The sequence below is a fragment of the Acinonyx jubatus genome, chromosome A1, assembly GCF_027475565.1.
Source record: "Acinonyx jubatus isolate Ajub_Pintada_27869175 chromosome A1, VMU_Ajub_asm_v1.0, whole genome shotgun sequence".
In the NCBI taxonomy this organism is placed as follows: domain Eukaryota; kingdom Metazoa; phylum Chordata; class Mammalia; order Carnivora; family Felidae; genus Acinonyx; species Acinonyx jubatus.
The window spans coordinates 49397010-49418046 of NC_069380.1; the positions used below are offsets into that span (position 1 = coordinate 49397010).

A 21037-nucleotide genomic window follows, 5' to 3' on the forward strand; every position below is an offset into this window, starting at 1 on the left:
TTGTAAATCAGGACCTCTTCTTCCCCTAGTTGGAATTGAACTTTTCACCTTTGAAAGTGTCATTTGCTGAATTCGTCCTTGTTCTAAGTGTTCACCGTTTCTCCTTCACTGGTATTCTTTGTACCCTCCACAGCCTTTACACATAGTTGGCATTTTTGTATTTACTGACTCGAATTGCAGTCAAGGCCTTGATCACCAAACCGAAGTATGAACTTGGTCCAGCAGGTAATTTAGGTCCTTATAGGTCCTTTCCCATCTCCACTGCCAAGCAGGGATTTCATTCCTCTCCACTCCCTTTTCTCCTGTACTTCTCTTATGGTATTGTTTCTTTTCCTGCCTCTTTTTCTGACCCAGGCTTCCAGGGCAATCCTGAGGGTGACCCTGAAGCAAGGGGAGAGAGTGTGACTCCCAGATTCACTTTGATAACTTTCCCCTTGATTGGTCATCCATAGGGTTTTGTTTCCTGTTCTTTCTTGTCAGAGACCTCTTCTCCCAAACTCCACCCAGATCCACATTTCAGAACCACTGCCCCAGATTTTTTAAAGTTGTACCCAGAAGCCAGATGATACACCTGGAAGGAAGGATGCTTTTTTCATGTTTGCTTCTTAATCAGCAAGCCTGTGATAGTGTCCCTTTAGAATAGTATCCAGGGCTGACCGTGTCATAGCTGCCTCCCATACACTGTGCTTACTTGTCACCTTCGCTAGACTCTTCTCTCTGGGAGGGCAGGAAGAAGCCTGTCCTGATCACTGTTAGCACAGTGCCTGGATCTACATTAGTTGAATGCTGACTGAGTTCTATTGGCTTCAGAGCTAAGTACGTGAGCATTAAATAGGATTCTCTTTAGTTGATCTGGAAACTGCTTAACCAGCATTTATACACATATATAGCGTTGTTTCCATGGGGAACAGAAAATAATTATGGCACAGCAGCCATGCACCTCGGTACCTCTTAAATGTTTCACTTAATCCTCCCAATGACTGCAAATTAGGTGATATTATCCCCACTTTTACTGATGAAATACTTGAGATCTGAAAGTTACATAACTTGCTTTGGGTTGGTTAAGTGCTTAGGCCACAAATGTAATTTCTCTGACCCTAATTTTTTTTGAAATATGAGAAGCTCCAATTTGAGAACTGCCTTATGTGAAGTTAAGTCTCCAAATGTTAACTCATGTTAACTTTGTTGTATCTCTAGAATTTTAGAGCCAACAGGGACTGAAATATCTTCTGTTTCATAAAGATGAAGTCATTCTTCAAATTGCTTTTGAGGGAAGCTGTATGGTTATCTGAAATGTAGAATTTCTGAAAGGTAGAGTTTGAAATCTCCCCAATAGGTAGTAAGTAGCTACCAGCAATTTTAAATGGCATACAGTAATAATAATTGGCATATTCTGTGACTGAAATTCTGGTAGCTGTGTAGAAGATGGAGGGAAAGAACGGCAGGGGCAGGATAGCCAATGATAAGCTGGCTGCATTAGTTTGGGCTGTGGTCTCCCCTCTAAATTAAGATGGTAACCTGAAGAGCAATGAAAGAATGGGATGATTCAGGATAGATTTATGGACTGAGGACTTGGGAGCACTTTTTATGAAGGCATGTGTGTGGTGGAGAGTGGGGGCTGTTGTGTGTAGCTGGGGTGGGAAGGGAAGGAGGAGGAGCCCCTGGTGTTGCTAACTTGGGCATCTGGTCAGGTTGTGATGTAACTGACCAAAGTCGAGAAACAAGAGGTGGAAAAGAGTAGGTTCAGGAAGAGGTCGTGAATTTAATTTTGGATATCATGGGCTGAGGCAGTAGCTGAAGACACAGCAGGGAAAGAGGTTAACTCAGGAAAGCTTGTAGTCAGAAAGATGGGAGGCTGGCTAGGGAAGAACAAGAAGTGAACGTAGGAGAGCAGGCAGAAGAGCACACTAGTGAAGGTGAGAGGCGGCCAGACAGATGGAGGACAAGACGGGGGAAATGGGATAGTGGATGACAGAGAAGACCGTTTCTGAAAGCAGGAATCGGTGGTAGTGCCTGGTGGAAGGAGGATCGAAAACAGATTCGGTAGGAAAGAGATAAACTTGAAATGAGTTGAGTTAAAGCCATAGAGCTGGAAACACCACCTGCCTCTTGGAATGGAGAAGTGGAGCCAGTAGGTATAGATGTGCCTCTGGCAAAGGAGAGTGGCTCTGGTGCCAGAGTGGTGCCCCGATTTGGGGCCACCCACCTACGTTCTCACCCTACTCAGACCCTGAAAAAATGATGCAAAAGAATCATGTGTACAAAAATCAAAGTTGATACATTTCCTCTGTTACTTATGACTATAGAGTGTTTTGATTTTGTCAGTTTCAGTAAGGCTTCCCTTAAGTCAACACATTTATCTAATTGAAAAATTGGGGAGAGGGGCGCCTGGGTGGCTCAGTCGGTTGAGCGGCCAACTTCGGCTCAGGTCATGATCTCACGGTCTGTGAGTTCGAGCCCCGCGTCGGGCTCTGTGCTGACAGCTCAGAGCCTGGAGCCTGTTTCAGATTCTGTGTCTCCCTCTCTCTGACCCTCCCCCGTTCATGCTCTCTGTCTGTCTCAAAAATAAATAAACGTTAAAAAAAATATTAAAAAAAATAAATAATAAAAACAATAAAAAAATTAAAAAAAAAAAGAAAAATTGGGGAGAATAGCTTTCTGACCTGTTAGTACGTAAGACTGACCCTATTTTCCACCACTTCTCATCTTTGGTGAGAGGAAACTCTTAATTAATCAGATATCCTAAAATTAAATGTGGTCATTGCTACTCTAGATAGATCATCATATTATTGTCTAAAAAGCTCAGCTTTCAATGTATACTTCTGTTTAAATTGTATCTAATTTGAGGGAAATTATTTTTAGATGGTGACATGTTCATAACCATACTCATATCTTTTCCTGCATAGACAACTGGAACCACTTGACGTGGTTCTTTATCAGTCATCAGGAATCTAGATTTCCCCCAAGAATTTATATTTCTGGTTCTATCTAGTTCAAGCAGTAATAATTCCCTTATCATCATCTTCTGAAGCATGAAAAGCATGGACTGTTTGTGGAATATTCACATGGGATGTGTCTTGCAGAGATAAATAGGGAAGTAGAAATCCTAACTGAAATCACTGCTGAATAGTTTATGCTAAACTGTAATTATAGATATGTTCCCCTGCTAATCTAATTCAAGGACCGAGGATTCCACAGCAATGCCTATGGGACTGCCATAATGGGCAGGCCATGCCACTGAAATTACAGCTTGAAACTGAAATTATAGCTACTTTTATGGATTGGTTTGGGAGGGAAGTGGTCTACATAAGATTTTCATTTGAAAATAGGGTTTTGCAAAAACAAAAAGCTTGCAAATTAACATCATTATGAGAGAGAAGTTCCTGCTAGAGTCAGGGACAGGCCAGAGGTCGCCTGGTTATTGATAGAAAAACACCTATAATTGCTCCCGGGGTTCTTTCCTCCTTTGCCTGTATATAGTCCTAAGGACCCACACACTTACAGTCTGTCAGGCTGCTGGCAGCCACAGTGAGGCTGTTCCCTGTTAACTGTTTCTGAGAGGTGGTTATCTGCCCTTTTATTTAATATGTTCAGGTAGAGGCTTCTTTCCAAGGTAAGAATATCCTTTTGTGAGACCGTTCTTCCTGTCTAATAAAATTGTGAGGCTCTTTCATCTTTAGCTTCAGCTCATTCTCTTTTATCCTATTTTTGGTAGAAAAGGATAATGTTCACTTGCTGTCTCCCACAAAGTATTCTTTTTATGTAGTTTGAGACTATTTATTTGAACTCCATCATATCTTTTATTTTTCAAGATAAAAAACATCAGTTAGTATCTTGAATATCTAATGTATCATTTGTCTCTGTGCCCTTTTATAGCAATAGATTCTGTAGATGGCTGTAAGTCGAATTATTATTTTTTTTTTTGGACGGTTAAGTGTGGTGATGACCGCTTGTTTTCGCTGAGTCATCTCTAATGTAAGTGTATGGTAGTTTTGGTTAAGGAGTGGAACTAACCAGTAATTTTTTCTATTCATAGCAGAGCTTTATTCTGGAGATTGGTGTTCATCAGGCTGATTATTAACGTGTTCTCACTACCTACATCTGGGTTCCTGTATTTAAACTGCTTTACAAGCTTTCTGATGAAGACTTTTCTATATCATTAGCTACAGATTTTTAAAAAATAATTCCATACCCAACTCTTGAAGAGTCAATAATTATTTTTCAAGAGCCAGGACCATGCCTCATCCATCTTTATTTCCCAAGAACTAGGCACTGTGCTTTATACAGAATAGATGTACAGTAAGTGTATGTTGAACAAGCGATAAGTAAATGTTAAAGCACTTCTGTGTCCATAGAATGTAGTAAGTTCTTGGTTCAGTGTCTTCCTTGCCTTCTATTTCAATTCTTATATAATATCAGTTTTTCTCAGAATATACTCACATGGATTTTAAACTTGTTTTAGAGATGGAAAAACTTCAGCATAAAGCTTTATGAATTGCCCAATTGGCTCTAGGTTCGGTTTTCACGGCCACGTTGTACTGGAGAATGTGTAGGTTTTTTTTTTTTTCCTGGAAAATTAAGTGGCTTTAGGAGTAACTTTTTCTTTTAGTCTAAGTTCTTAATTATTTGGAATCAAAGACTAAAACTAGTCTGGGAATGGCAAGTTAAAATTCTTATCTGCTGTTGACCCAAAACGAAACACATAAATTATGACAGATAACTGAAATGTTCACAGACATTGTATATTTTAAAACTTAAAACATTTGTTTTGGAAATGGCTGTGAGTCTGTGGCCCCGAGAATTTGCTGCCGTGGGGTATGGTGGTGGAGGCTGGCTGTTGTCCGGGAGGCTGTCGTTCTTGGGCTCACTGGCTGTTGTTACTTCAAGGAGGTTGTGACTTGTTGCTCAGCGTGTCTCAGCAGGGGCCCTCTTGGCATCTGACCTGTGGTTCCTCTGAGGTGCCATCGCTCCATGTCCCACAGCTGTGCGGAGGCTCTGCCCTCATCACTGGATCTTCGCGTGGCTGTGGGGCAAACAACACCTTGCTAAAGCTTCAGGCGCTCTTTAGGGGGTGGTGTCAGTCCCACAGGCGCCCCACCGCTAGCTGATTGTGTGTCAATGAACCCCTTGAAATTATGCAGCTATGTTAAATGTCAGAGACACTTTTTCTAGAAGTACGGTGGCATTTTTAAAATGACTAACAATTTTTTTGGTATTTTCAAAAATGCCATTTTATTAAAATATATGATCTGTAACATTGTATACATTTAAGGTATATAGTTAGTATATTAATTTGACACATTTATATATTGTAATATGATTGCCATTGTAGTGATAATTAGCACCTCGATCATCTTACATAATTTTCTTTTTAGTGGTTGGAATAATTAAGTTATAGTCTCTTAGCGAGTTTGATCATAATACAGTGTTGTCTGTATTCACTGTTCTGTGCATTGCATCTCAAGGGCTCATTTACTGATTGCCAGTTTGTACCCTTAAACAGCACACAGTCTATCTTCTTACTCTTTTCCTATTTGGGTAATAACAAATGGTCTATAAAGTAAACCCAGTTGTGTGGTGAGCATATGCCCAAGACTTATTAATGTCCAACTGATTTAAAGTATTGGTGTGAAGAAAAATATCTATTAATGTGAAGTTTTCCCTTATTTTATCAGAAAAGCTAACTCACTGATATTTATATAAATGAAGGTTTTACTAAACCCAAGTTAAAAAAGATGGATGCTCCTGGTCTATCATGAAATAATTCAAGTGTACCTTGAATATAGCCTCCCTCCTTTCATGGATAGACTTTCCTCCTTGCGGGTGCCAGCAACACCTGATCCCACTGGTTCATATTTGTTTTCAGGATCAGTTCAGTGATATGAGAATCAGCATACACCAGACGCCTGGGAGCGGTCTTGACTTTGGGTTTACAGTAAAATGGGTGTTTTCTGGGATCTTCGTTGCGTCAATTGAAGCAGGTAAATCATTGATTTAGCTCTACTGAACTTTCTTCCCCTTGTTATCCTATGCTGTTCACAACCCCCTCCAGAAATTAGTGTGTTTGCTGTAGGAGGAGAAAATACATGTGAAAAGTGCAGCAGTAAAGCCAGGAGGTGCATCCTCTTCCCCGAGACTTCCCTGAGACTGATAGTGTTTTTTCTCTTTGCCTAATTAATTTGAGTTTTGTGGGGTCTTAGTTTTGTGACCTTTACATAATTCGTTTGTCAAAATTTTAGGTTTGATATTTGGAAATGCTACCAAACAACACCTCACTGGAAATTCAAAAAGAACTTTCCATGATTGGCTGTGTCTGTGATGGATATTTAAGTGCTGTATAATAAATTGATGTTTTCTGAGCATCCTAATATATCTGTTGTCCGTGGAGTGTCCTCAGGATGCTTCAGGACTTTTACAAAAGTCCTTCCCCATCTGGGGTTATATCAAGTCAGTCCCAGGCAGTCTTCAGCAAAATATCACCACAAGGCCTAAAATTCAAATGAAAGCTACTGTTGTTAAGAGGAGTTCCTCACTTACATGTTTTAGCTATATAAAAGTGCATGCTAACACTGTTTGTTTTTTTTTTTTCAATTTAAGAAAGTTCTTAAAAAAGACTTTAATTAGATAATGGTAAGTGGCAATTGTAAGCAGTTTTAAGTGGCCTTGCTTTTTTCCTTTTCCTTTTTCTTTTTTTAAAAAAAAATCCATTCCAGGGTACATTTGGTTTTGGAAGCTCAATTCAAGTACAATATATTTCACATTTTTAATTTAAAAATAATTAAAATTTTTTCTTTGTTCCTAGGAAGGTAATAAATTTTATTGAGTAGATGAGCTTATTTCTCCTTTGCATGTTAATGATGATGCTTACTGTGGAGTGAAAAATGCCTTTGCTGCTTTGTATATTGTGGATACCCAAATATTTGATAGCGTAAAAAAAAAAAAACCTCATGGATCTACCCTAACTGAAAAATATAAGAGATGGTTAGTTGACATTAAGAAGGAATTTTTTGTCCTTTAAGTAAGCAATTGGTAGAACATGGATTTTGTTGTTGTTATTGTTATTTGTTTGCTTAGAATTTTTTATTATTGGTTCCTTAATTGATTTTGCTTTATTTAGGTAGCCCAGCAGAATTTTCTCAGCTACAGGTAGATGATGAAATTATTGCTGTTAACAACACCAAGTTTTCATATAAGGACACAAAAGAGTGGGAGGCGACCATGGCTAATGCTCAAGAAACTGGAAACCTAGTAATGGATATCAGGCGCTATGGAAAGTCTGGTAAGTTGGTTTTACCACCGTCTGGCTTTCTAAATCGGGAACCGGTCTTTGGCAAGCGGTTCTAACAGCTTGCTTCAATAACGTCTTCCTCAGTTTTTAAAAATTTTTTGGCTTCAAGATGTTTTGCGGTTATGCTGTCACAAGTCTTGAATGATACTTCCTTGACTATTCTGTCTGAAGACTTTTCACTAGCAAATTTACTGAATTTACATTATTTATCGACTGATTTACATGCTAGACTGACTTTGAATGCAAATATTAACTGGAAGCTATTGTAATTGCATCTGCATTTGGGAGTCATATAATAATGCTGAGTATTAAGAATTACGCTATGATTTTGCTTTCTCTACAGCACCATAACTAACTGGTATGAGAGAGAACATGGTAGGTCATTGGTCATGTTGCTGTTGTTCATGCTCAAGGAACTTTCAGTATATATTCTATTATTGTGTTTCTTAGCTGTTGAGGTTAGATGGAGAAGGGCATTAAGCCTCCCCCTACCTGTTAAGGTATGATATCAAAATATGATACTCTATCCTGGCTTACAGAAAGATTCAGCAAATTTGCTAGTCTTTACATTATTAACATCATCTAACCCTTGTGTTTTTGGAAGGTGATCTGTTGGTCAAAACACGGAACTCTTGACTTCTTTCACACGCTACCTGATTTGTTTGTATGTCTTCTACATGTTCATTTTGTATATGTACATTCAGTAACTTTGTTCTTTCCACTCCAACATTTATGTGTACTCATTTCTTGATCACCATGTGCCAATCAGACTGGGGCAGAGACCAACCTTCCCTGCCATTTACACGGCATAAAACCCTCAATCTCACCAGTATGGCTACCAAAATTATAGGTTCACCTGAAACAAAGTGGATTGATACAACTTCTGGAATTTACAACTCAGATAAATCTTCAAGTCTGTCAGTAACGACTGATTTCTCGGAAAGCCTCCAGCATTCTGTAAGTATTTTGAGAAGTGGGAGTATTTGTGTAGAGCAAAGTATCTGTAGGAAGTCTGTGTGGGTGGGGGAAAGGATTTATTTGAACCATTTTGATGCTACTTTAAAAACCATTAGTTGAATAAGATAATTTATAGGAATGAGAATAAAAATGTATTTTTGACAATCCTATGGCATTACTATTAATAGAATAATAGTTACATAATGGTAAAATCAAAAGATCCTGTACTGTTGTTTTACGGGTATTTCTTACCAATCTTCATCATTATGCCCATTCCTCAGATCTTTGTGGATATGAAGTAGTAATAATGTAAAATTATACACTGTAATTTGTCTATGCTTTCTTTAGTCTTTACAGGTAAATTGTACACAATTACTGTACTTATTTTAAAACCTCATGAAGCATGTTTAGTTTCTTATGTAGGTGAATTTGATGGTTAGACTTAGATGTGTGGTTAAAAGATATTCAGTGACATTAATTGATGAAAAATAATTACAGTCTAGGCATTTTCCTAAGTATCAGTTAAATTTAAAATTTCAAATAAATGCTTATATCGACTCCCTAGATATAGTTGTTGTTATCTAAGATACTCTTTTAGTCAATAAGGAGTTCCTGCTACATTGTGTAAGAAATGCTTAAATGCTGAAGAATCTTATGTGCTTATGTTGCTTAGTCATAAATACAAGCTAAGTGAACTAATTATTTGGCATATCATGTTTCTTGGAAAAGGAATGACTGAATTTAAAGTCATTCATGCTTATTGATAGATGGTCATTAATCCTTCCACAAATATTAAAGAATAATGAAATTTTTTTTCCATTTATGTAAAAGGCTGTAAGAATACATTAATATCCTGAAAAACTCACCTTATTAAGATATTTTTACCAATGGGATATGCATCATTTAAACCCAAAGTCCAGTTGAGGAAATAGATGCTAACTGTCATTTTATCCTTTCCAGAATACTGAATCCAAGGAAATAAATGGAATTCGTGATGAAAGTAATACTTTTGAATCAAAAGGTAAACATCACCATTGTAACTATATTTATAATATAGAAGCGCTAGCATTCAAGTTTTGCTATTATAAAAATTAATGCCAGAATAGAGGCAAAGAAAAACTGATCCCAATGCAAGTTGAAACTAAAAGGTTAGCACGCAGATCCAGTTGCAGCCAGGTGGAAAGGCATTCAGTTCCAGGGTTTGAATAGTTCAGGAACTGCAAACAACGCTTTGGCAGCATGCCCAGCAGCTTTGAGTGCCTGTGTGTCTAAGCCAAATAAGAAAGACTGGTTTCCTGAGACCATTAGCCTTCTTGCAATGGTATGTTGGCAGAGGGAATCTTCGTTAAATCTGAAACGATGAATGAAGTTTCCTGCTCCCCTTTATTGTGGTGAAAAGGACAAGTTCATAGGCAGCTAGTCTTAGTAGAGCAATGGCAATAACAGTTATTAGCGAAAAGTACCCATTTGTAATGACAAGGCAGGCGTAGTATCTAGGGAGATCTTGTTTTAGGGAGTTAGTTACTGCTCTCTTCCTCCTTCTGTCTGTTCATAAGTAATTGTCACCACATGCTATGTGCTCTTCCTTAAGCATACAAAATAAGTAAGAAAGATCTGGTTCACATAGGCAGGGAGAGAGAGACCCAAAGGAGATAAAACTCCTTTTACCATGAAGCTAAGCTCTGGTCGGGCTGGGTCTTCATAGCAGTTTGATGGCTTTGCACCCGCATTTGCCAGTTCATAATGGTCAAAGCCAAACCAAGTTTGTAAATTTCCCTTTATTGATGACTTATTTTGGTGTTAAATTTCTGATGGTTACAAGTGACTGTGTTTTAATTGTCTGATACTGCATTCTTAATCAAAGAAGTTTTGTAAGCAAACCTAACATTTTTTTTAAGTTTATTTATTTTGAGAGACATAGAGAGGGTGCATGCACACACGTGCAAGCCAGCACGAGTGTGGGAGGGGCAGACAGGGAGAGAGAATCCCAAGTAGGCTCTGCGCTGCATGGACACGGGGCTCCATGCCACGAACCGTGAGATCATGATCTCAGCCGAAATCGGGAATCGGATGCTTAACCAACAGAACCACCCAGGTGCCCCTAACCTGACTTATTTTTGATTTATGATGTTAAATCCAAGATGCCCAGGTCCTATTCTACCAGTTATTCAGGCAGAGCAAACAGATAATAAGACACTGAACTTGTCATTAGTGACTGGCACTGTATGCTGGCCTGTCATTTGAGGGGTTTGTTAAGAGAAGTAAGCACCAACTAGTGTCAAGTAATAATTTCATTTACATTTTATGAATAAACAGAAGTGTAATAATCATTTGCCATGACCTTGCAACAGATCTGTAGAAGTCAGAATATATCTTTTCATCCTCTCTCTTTTTTTTTTTTTTTTTAACCGGACTGAACTCCATTTACTTGAAGTTAGTGGATGTTACTAGGGCAAAATACAAGAATATTTTAATTTGGGCATTTGTTTTTATGTCGTCTTTCTCTGGGTATTAATTTATTTTCTTGTCTTCCTCCCCACTATTTTTCAGTTCATTTTTTACTTAATACTGTGAAAACTCTTAGTTGCAAACAATTCTCCTTGGACTTCTAGACTTTGGATTGATTAACCTAGCAAAACATATTAATGTCCATTTCTCTAAAGCTGTGTGATCTAGCATGGGGCTTCTGTGAAACTATGATGCTATCTGCTAGAATTTATTAATGAAATAATTAGTTCCTCTACTAATCCGAATGTAGTATAGACTTCTAAAAATATGTGTCTCTGTACATTGAAATAATCCATATCTTCTATGGCCATCAGTTTTGTCATTTTGAAACTAGTGCTGCAGACATTAGTCAAATGTTTTCCAGTGGTGAGAGATTAAAATGAATGACATGGTATTGATTTTTTTTTTTTTTTGTATTTTTCAACTAGCATCTGAACCTATTTCTTTGAAAAACTTAAAAAGGCGATCACAATTTTTTGAACAAGGTAAACTACCAAACTAACAATTCATGCACTTTCATCGACTTGTTCCCATTCTCCACTCTTTCCTAGTCGTCTGTGGTGCTGGGCACTGAGCCTTTCAATTGGCTGTCATGACCAAGCAACATAACCCATTTCCATTCTTTTCCTAGGGTCGTCAGGCTTTTCTTACAGTTCATGGGTCTACCTCTGTGGTAATGGGTCTTTGAGTGTCTTTGTATACCTGTGAATTTTTTTTTTTGGTTTTCTAATTAAAAGATTGAGATGCTGTTAAACACACACTTATTTCTTTCCACTGGGTGACAGTAAGAAACGAGGAACTTCACTTACGCCTTACTGCTTCCTACGAATTGCATACTACTAGATTACACCAACATACAATTGTTGAACATTTATAAAAACTCTAATTTTTGATTATGGACTGTGCTCTTAATAAAGAGCGGAGTTGTTTATTGGTATTGGGATGATGGCTCTGGAGTGCTCTGTGGATTCTAAAGCAAATCAAATGTAAATTTTGGTTGTACTTCCAACAACGTGCATCTTGAGAATCACTGTGTTGGTGTAGTTGAGCAGCTCTGCCTTATGTGCTATGCGTGTGGCATTTCTTACCCCTGTCACGTCTGTCTAACGCCCTGTCTCACGAATGCATTTCCAGCTGTGCTGTGCTATCAAGAACTTAAAAGTAATAGCCAACATTTGAGATGCAATGGCACGGAGAGTAGTGTGCTGTTGGTGTCTAAATGTTGTTGTTTCTTACTTTTAAGATGATCAAAAATCCTTTACACACTTGTCTTACAGTATACTTCCTGGACTCATGGATTTTTTTTTTTTTTTTTTTTTTTAGATCTGCTAGCCTGCCTTTGGCAAATTAAGGTTTCTTTTTGACCATAAATAAGAATAGCTTATCAGCCATGCATGTGCAAGGTCTATTTGTGTCAGTATCCTTCGTGTTTTTGACATTTTTGTTAAATTCCTGTGTTTCTGTGGTAATTTAATTGAAACAGTGTGATACTCCTAGCCCAAACTGGCTAAACTGAAACAATTCCTTTTCTTGCTCTGTTCTAATGTTCACTTACTTTTCTTCAACAGGCTATTTTAGGGAAGAACTTTTTCCTAAGTCTCAAAGCAGCTTTCTTAAAAAAAATGTGCGAGTGAATAAATTTACCAGACAGCTGAGGTTTCAGGAAAATTAAATAAATACTGTATGATAATGCATTTCATGAAACTTGCTTACTTGTTTATAATCCTTGTCCTACATACAGACCCACATTTATGTAGTCCTCCTACGAATAAAAAGAGTGATACTAGGCCCATAGCCTTACACATGAAGTTGAATATCTGTGCTTCAAGTAATAGCAGAGGGAAGGGAAAGATTTCTTGAACATGTTTTTGTGGTGTCTTATTTAAGGAAAGTTGCTTATTAGCAAGGAGACTTGGAAAATGTGATTGGGAGCTGTCACATCGTAATTGAACAGTGGCAAGTTAAATTTTTGATTTGTAGATGTTGTAACACTTGAAATTCTTTTTTTTCCCCCTATTAGGCTGAGCTATGAGATACTACCAAGTCTATTCATAAAAGAACCCTGAAACCTCTTTAGAACACGCCATCAGTTCAGCTCTAGAAACGGGAGCTAGGGTTCACCTTTGGCATCCACAGTTTCTCTCTCTCTCTCTCTCTCTCTTTTTAAATGACTTTGACTTTGGGAGGTAAAAAAACAAGCAGATGAAATTAAAGAGAAAAACTAAGATACTGCTGTGGTTTAAAAAAAATCGTTGATGTCCCTTAGTATACTGGCATACAAACAGCTGGTAAGACTTTCTGAAAAGAATTATTTCACAGAAATGAAAAAACTTATTGTCTTTTTCCTTTCCCACATGCTGCAATATAGGAAGCTCCGATTCTGTGGTTCCTGACGTAAGTAGTGTTCGTTTGTTTTTGGAATAAATAAGGTGACCTTGGTGGGACCGAATTAGCACCGAGTAGCATCGCTTATTTTCAGTTGCATAAGAATTTATCAAGGAGCAGTCTTTCCAAGTTGGGAAGACCTATTTTGAGATGAAAAGCCAAGCCTCCTCTGGTACTGCTTAGGCAAAGGGTGGTATGAATAATTCATGTTAGCGAGAGTGCTTCCTTAGACGACTCAATGATGTCACATGTTCTTCCTTGTTTGCACATCTTCTCTTCTGACTGGTTAGCTTCCAGTTCCAACCCTCAGTGCCCCGAGTCGCTGGGCATGGGATCAAGAGGAGGAGCGGAAGCGGCAGGAGCGGTGGCAGAAGGAGCAGGACCGCCTTCTGCAGGTAGAGCAGAAATATATGGGCTCCCAGGAACTGGTCCCTGTCAACCAGCATCGTGAAGCAAATTAAAAAAAAAAAAAACGTTAAAAGCTAATAACCTCATAATTAACAAATCTTTTGATAGGTAGCCCATCTTGTGTTAATTACGTTTCTGTTTTGAAACTTTCCCAGCCCTCTTTTTAAATAATTATTTACCCCGTGTATGTTTTAGAATGAGGCACTACAGTTTTGTGGAATTCTTACATGTGGGAAGTGTATGGGTTGTAAGGACTTAACACCCTTTACACTGTGTGCTTATTCTGTTGCAGAGAAATCCAGCCCCCTTGCTAGCAAGGAGCTCTAATCAATTACAGCTGTGGTAGAGGGTGGCTATAGATTCAATTCTGAGTATCTACCCTTCCCTCAGACTGTGTTTTAATTTGATATAAGCTATTTGTTTAAGTTTATTTATTTCGAGGGGAGAGAGAGAGGCAGAGGGAGAATCCCGAGTAGAATCCATGCTGTCAGCGCAGAGCCCGACGTGGGGCTCGATCCCACAAACCATGAGATCATGAGCTGAGCCAAAATCTAGAGTCAGACGCTTACCCAACTGAGCCATCCAGACACCCCAATGTAATAAGCTATTTTGTACTTTAGGGATGGAAGTCCTATTGGTTAAAATAATATCACTGCCTTTAAAGATTGAGATGAATGGTAGAGCTAGAAAAAAATGCTAGTAAAACAGATTCTGTTTAACATCATTAACCTGTCAGTTAACTAATTAACTAACATGCTGTCTCTTCTTATAGGAAAAATATCAACGTGAGCAGGAGAAACTCAGGGAAGAGTGGCAAAGGGCTAAGCAGGAAGCTGAGAGAGAGAATTACAAGTACTTGAATGAGGTAGTGTTGGAGTATGCTGTGTTCTCTGTCTTGGTGAAATTAGCTGAAAAACGGAAGATACTATATTTCACCTGGCTTTGGCCACATATTCACTTAACACAAGCTCTTTGGAAAATACAGTGAGCTTTGATTTGTCAGAATTTTGCTTTGATGTTTCAACCTTTCTCTTAGTTTCTCTAGAGTATCATTAAATAATTGTGTTAATCAACTCTAACTGCATCTTTGTCTTCTTCTGTCTCTGTCACCCATGTGTGGCTTTGTTGGCAGTGAAACTTTTACCATCATTCCAATTGGAATTCCAGGCCAACTGCAATAAAGTCTCTGAAACTGACTATAGATCTGTCTTTATGACATCATAGAAAGACACAGATTTGGACGGGTTTCTTGTTCTCCCTGGTCACCTAGGAACTGATGGTCCTGAACTCAAACAGCATTTCTCTGACTGCACGGGAGCCTGCCGTTGCCAGCTGGGAAGCCACCTGGGGTGAGGGGTCCAAGTCCTCCGACCGGGAAGGAACCCAAGCAGGAGAAGAGGAGAGGAGCCAGCAGCAAAAGGAGGGTGCGGACGAGGACCAGAGAAAGAAGCTGCAGGAGCAACTAACTCTTGAGAAAGAGAGGACACCGGAGGAGCCACAGTATCAGGAAGGGCAGGAGCAGAAGAGGCATCTGGCAGAGGCCGAGGAGCGCAAGCACCAGGCAGAGAGAGAGAGGGAAACTTCAGTCAGAATATACCAGTATAGAAGGTTTGTCCACAGCCGAAGGGCACTGTCATATTTTAAATTGGCTTGGCTTAGTTGTATCCGTTCCCCACTCCAGAGGCACTATGTTGATCCCTACCATCCATTCTCTACACAGGCAGCCCAGTGGAAACCCTTTACATTGTATACCTGATCCTGTCACCTTACTTCCCTGCTTACATCTATTCAGATGGCTCTCTATTGTGTTAGACCACCCAAGTCCTCGTAGTAACCTAGAAGGCTTGCACGAGCTGGGTCTTGACCCTGTGGTCTACCTAGCTTCCTACTACTCTTCCCCTCACTCTGTCTGTTCCAGACACACTGGCCTCCTTTTCCTTTCTTGAAACTCTCCGATGCATCCTGCCCCAGGACTTCTGCATTTCTCAGTCCCTGTGCTTGGAGACGTCTTCCCTCACATATTTGTTTGTCTTACTCATTTTCTTTAAGTCTCTGCTCAAATGTCACCTTCTCAGACTTTCCGGAATACCTCATCTAAAATATGTGTCTTTTCCCCACCCCTTCTCCCAACATACCATGCTTTATGTTAAGTGTTTGTGGCCTTCCTGCCCACTGAAACATAAGAATTACATTTAATACTTCTTTGTTTTGTTTGCTTCTCTAGCCCAGCCCTAGAACAGTAGCAGGTATACATCTGTGGGATGAATAAATTGCAAAATATGCTATTAGTAGTTCTGCTTTCTGCAGTGCTTGATTGAAATACTTGTGTTTCGTTTTTAATCCAGAGGCCGTCTCATAAAGAGGCTAGAATAACGTTGTTTTGGTATCAATTCCTCAAGCTCAGGAAAGGCATTGAAGTCTGATAGTTTTACCGTAAACTCCTCTATCTTTTTAGGCCAATTGATTCCTATGATCTACCAAAGAGAGAGGAAAAATCCCCAGGGTTGCTTCCTAGTGACAGGTATGTAGGACATCTCATTGTAATATGGTTGGAATAATTGGTTTAAATGAATATTTGAGGGCTTGCCTAGATGTTTTGTAGGACTACTTTAACTTTTTCTGTGTGTGTGTGGGGGGGGTGGATACAAAGATCTTGCTGGTTGATCTTTGTACGGACTAGCTTTTGCTGTGTAACCAGCTACCCCTAAACTTAGTGATTTAACATGGTTTTGTGGGTATTTTGGGGCTGATTCTAATTGGCAGTTCTCCTAATTGATTGGGCTCCTCATACATCTGCTACTGGTTTACTAGGCAGCTCTGCTTTGGGGAGTTGGCTGACTGTCAGCTGGGATGGTGAGGACAACTAGGCCATGTGTCTTTCAAGACCCAGCAAGCCAGTGCAGTCTTACGTACGTGGTGGCTGAGCAGAGAGAGGGAAGCGAAGAAGCATGCAAGGCTCCTTGCAGTCTAGGTTCTGAACGAGCCCGCCAACACTTCTGCCACATTCCATTACCTAAAGTCACAGGCCAGCCCAAGTTCACAGAAGAGAGAAAAACTCTACCTCTTTCCATGTAGGAGGAGCCACAATGCCAGGGGAATGGACGCTGGGTAGAAGTGTGTTCATCTTCGGCAATCTACCTTAATTTTTGTTTTAAAGAGGTTACAGGCAATGGCCTAAGCTTACTCGAAGTCATGTGTGGACATCTGAAATGAGAATTGCAGCCTTCTCTTAGGCTGATTAGAACTACCAGTCAATTCCAGTAAATGTTATATATGTCTTAAAATTCCCTGAAATGTTAAATTTAATGTTTGAAAGTAACTTTAAAATGCTTTGCAGTTCTGAAACCATTAAGGACTTCTGGATAGAACTCTGTCTATAAATACCCAGTGTATGACCATTAATTTGTGTTTTCAGAGCTGACATTTCTTCTTTAGGAAGTTTGCCTTAGATATATGGAAAGAGTCATCTCTATGGGCAATGAGGATGACTGAGTAGGACTCCAAGTCGATAGGGAACATTAATGTATAGGTAGTAATGGGCTGACATGAAGCTAGAAAATGTTTTAGCGATGGATGACCTTATTTATAGTGAAGGTTTCTGGGTAATTGTGGATCATTAAAATGTGTATCTCTCTTTTTTAAAGATATGCATTTACTTATATATTTAAATAATCTTTATTTATGTGGCTTATTACCTTGAGAAAATAATTAGATTGCAGAGGCAAAATCAGTAACTCCTGGAAGTATAAAACACTGCTAGGCATTTATGATGCAGCATGGGCTGAGAGGCATTAAGAGGTGTGGCTGGACACCTCGTAATAAAAGTATTTTCTATGTTAATACAGATGAAACCATCATGAAAGTTGCTAACAGCTGTGATACATTATTATGTCCTACACATTGCATTATTATTACATATATTATATGTTGTATATATGCACATGTATGCTCTATGCATACGTTATGTGTATGTATGATAACATATATTATTCGTTATTACCACTATCATTTGGAGTTCTTATGCTTAAAGAGTGAGAATGAGAACAGCATGGGTTGATACAGAAACCTAAATGTTGCCATTACAAAGTCAGGTAACTTCCTAGGTTCCCTATGCCAGCACGGGTGAATACCTCTTTGCACTGCCAAGATAGCATTGGTCAGTGGCTGTTTCGGAGTAAGTACCCTAGTGCCCAAAAAGTCAACTTCTTGACCCTTGGGCAGCATGAAGGAAGTGGGGGACAGTATGATGTTAGGTAATCTGATGACAGATGTCTGGTATAGCCTGTGAGATCGAGATCTGGAAGAGAATCAAAGTACACAGATTGGTCAAAAATCATAGGCTTAATCATCCTACAAACTGGAGAGGATCTTCACATTTATATCTGCTTCAAGCATCAAGCTGTTTTCTCATTTAGAGACATCGCTGTTTTCTGCTACCTTGTACAACATGAAAAATTCCTTAGTATGAAAATAAATGTTGCTCTCAACAGACATAGGAAATAAATCAACTGCTTTAAAAAGCAATCTTTTGGGTGTTCTTACATCACAAATGTAAAAAAGATGTTCCTAACGAGACGTCTGTAACATGTTGTGTTTTGTGTTGTAGGAATAAATCCAGATCCACTACTGAACTGGATGATTACCCTACAAATAAAAATGGTAAATGTGAATTTCCCCCCCAAATTCCTCAGCACAGTTGCTTGTTTATGCTATCACACGCTATGATCGGTATTTTTAAAGTCAATATATTTCAGATTCATTAAGATTACATAATTAAAATACCAAGTATTTTTAGCATTTGTGTATAAAAACAAAACTATCTTGTGGTTATTTTGGCTTTACTTTATAATGGAGGGGGTACTGGGAGATTAAAATGGTTTTAAATAGCTAATGAAATATAGGCATTTTTCAGTGCTGCTGATGGTTTTGTATAGATTTCATCTTGCAGCCAAGGAAATGGGACAGAGAAGTTTTCTGCAGAATACCAGGGGACTTAAAAATTGTTTATAAACTTGAAATTGTACATTTAAGTGCCAAGTGTCCCAAAGTCCGAAATGATAATCATTTCACTAACTTGGCAAAAATGAGCTGGAACCTGATATTATTAGTATAAAGTGTGCTTTTAGAAATGCATGTGGGGCGCCTGGGTGGCTCAGTCAGTTGAGCATCTGACTTCGGCTCAGGTCATGATCTCATGGTTTGTGGGTTTGAGCCCTGTGTCAGGCTCTGTGCTGACAGCTCAGAGTTTGCTTCAGATTCTGTCTCCTTCTCTCTCTGCCCTCCCCCTTTCATGCTCTTGCTCTCTCTCTCTCAAAAAGAAATAAACATTAAAAAATTAACTAAAATATTAATAAAAGGAATGCATGTGACTGAAATTATATAACTAAGCAGGGGGGAACCCCAAGCATAAAGCATCATTTTAGAACAGGGTTTGTATATCAGTCTTTGGGTAAACAGGGTATTGGCCGATTATATGAATGAATCGAAGTTCCAGGTGAAGATTGAGATGAATTTGGTGGACATGCCCACTGATGGATAGCTGCTTCCAGCTCCAGCCTGCTGCGGCATTGTGGGAAAATGCAAGCCTGTGAGGGCCAACTGTTTCTGTTGTAAAAGAGAAGTTAATGAAAATCCACATTTTTAAAAAATCTTTTAAGTGATGACAAGGATAAACAAAATTTAAAACCCTCTGTGAGCCAAACAACACATCTATAGCCCTAATTGGTCTAGTTTGTAACCTCTGGTTAAAGCCCATAGAATTTAGTTTGTTAGGTTCTATGATTACCTCCTTCTCCTTAACACATAGGACCTTCCATTATCTGGTCCTAGTGTAAATTTCCAGCTGTTATGCTGTCTTTCCTGGCAGGAACCCTTATCTTAAACCAAAATTTTTTCTTTCCCAGTTCCCAGTTTATCACATGTTTTCTGATCTTGTTCCTCTGGTCTTACTTGTTTGGATCCCTGAGTTTCTTTCCCCCCTGAATTTGCCCTAGCCACAATTAAAATCAAACTTTAAGTACTTCAATCTTCAATGTTTGCTTTCTTCCCTTTACTAACTGTAAAGCTCCTGAGTAGCAGGCAGTGGAACTAACGAAATGAAGTATTTTATTGAAAGACTCAGTTATGCCAATAAGGCACTTCTAAAATAGAAAATGTTTAATTTAAAATCTGACCTTGGGGCGCCTGGGTGGCGCAGTCAGTTAAGCGTCCGACTTCAGCCAGGTCACGATCTCGCGGTCCGTGAGTTCGAGCCCCGCGTCAGGCTCTGGGCTGATGGCTCAGAGCCTGGAGCCTGTTTCCGATTCTTTGTCTCCCTCTCTCTCTGCCCCTCCCCCGTTCATGCTCTGTCTCTCTCTGTCTCAAAAATAAATAAAACGTTGAAAAAAAAAAATCTGACCAGGGGTTCCTGGGTGGCTCAGTCAGTTAAGAGTCTGACTTTGGCTCAGGTCGTGGTCTCACAGGTTTGTGGGTTCGAGCCCCACGTCAGGCTCTGTGCTAACAACTCAGAGCCTGGAGCCTGCTTCGGATCTGTGCCTCCTTCTATTTCTGCCCCTCCCTTTCTCTCTCTCTCTCTCTCTTTCAAAAATAAAAAAAAAAAAAAAAAAAAACCTGACCAAATTGATAAGCTGTATGCATACACAAATGTAAATGTAGGTATGTATGAGAAAACTTTGGCCTTTTTCACTGCTCACCAATGCAGAGAGGCGCCATGAATTTTGAAAAAAATGACAACAGCAGTAAATGTGGAGAGTGAAAGGAAACAAATCCTGAGATGAAATTTCCTAATCCAAGTTGAAAGGGGGAAAATACTTCAAAGTTATGGATGTTTTACCCAAATCAGAAATTAATCAGCTTATCCAATGAGACAAAGCCTTCAGGATAAAACCTCACTTAATTGTCATTCATATATTCAGCATCCAAATTCTGGCTTTGTCAGTTTCTTAGAGGACAAACAAATCTGATAACATTCCTCGGTTAGCATTTGGGTTACTTGACTATTTTTCAATTTCACAAAAGCTATTTCAGTGATAGAATGTGCTCTTATTCCTACAATTTGGTCATGACTTATTCTAGAACTTACACTCAGGAAGACTTGAGTCATGTCAGCTGGAGATGCAGGCATATATATCTTCCTCCCCCCAGGGAGAGTGTATGTTTTTTGAAAGCGTGTCACAGCAAGCTTTCGATGAGCATGTGTTTGATTGATTTAGTTTCATGAGGAAAGAGAAGCGGAAGAGAAAGTATTTCTAGATGATCATTTTGAAGCTTACTAGCACTGAAATCAATGCTGGTTGTTTCCTTTTTGGGAAGCCTCCTTAAGTCTTTCTGGGTGCACCTGTGACGCGCCTCTGGGTGTGGAACTGGAATTCGCAGGAATAGCGGACTTACTTCTGTGTTCCCATGCAGCAGTCTTATTGAGAATTGATGTTACCATATGTGCACAATGTCATATTTTTTGCTACATTGTATTTGGAAATTTATCCACTATCC

General features: G+C 39.1%; 1 protein-coding gene across 25 annotated transcripts in view; it reads left to right on the forward strand.

Annotated features, from left to right (window-relative positions):
• LMO7 (LIM domain 7) overlaps positions 1–21037 on the forward strand; it is a 194493-nt gene that overhangs the window by 164880 nt on the left and 8576 nt on the right. For 13 of the 25 annotated variants that reach the window (XM_053216543.1, XM_053216518.1, XM_053216509.1 and 10 more), the window contains 12 exons: positions 5867–5981; positions 7118–7279; positions 8058–8245; positions 9206–9266; positions 11182–11238; positions 11385–11426; positions 13122–13147; positions 13429–13533; positions 14319–14411; positions 14817–15154; positions 16002–16067; positions 18153–18205. In XM_053216543.1, the coding sequence (XP_053072518.1) occupies positions 5867–5981; positions 7118–7279; positions 8058–8245; positions 9206–9266; positions 11182–11238; positions 11385–11426; positions 13122–13147; positions 13429–13533; positions 14319–14411; positions 14817–15154; positions 16002–16067; positions 18153–18205 (1306 nt within the window). The remainder of the gene's footprint in view (positions 1–5866; positions 5982–7117; positions 7280–8057; positions 8246–9205; positions 9267–11181; positions 11239–11384; positions 11427–13121; positions 13148–13428; positions 13534–14318; positions 14412–14816; positions 15155–16001; positions 16068–18152; positions 18206–21037) is intronic. The other 12 variants (XM_053216539.1, XM_053216564.1, XM_053216571.1 and 9 more) reach the window with 6 other exon arrangements.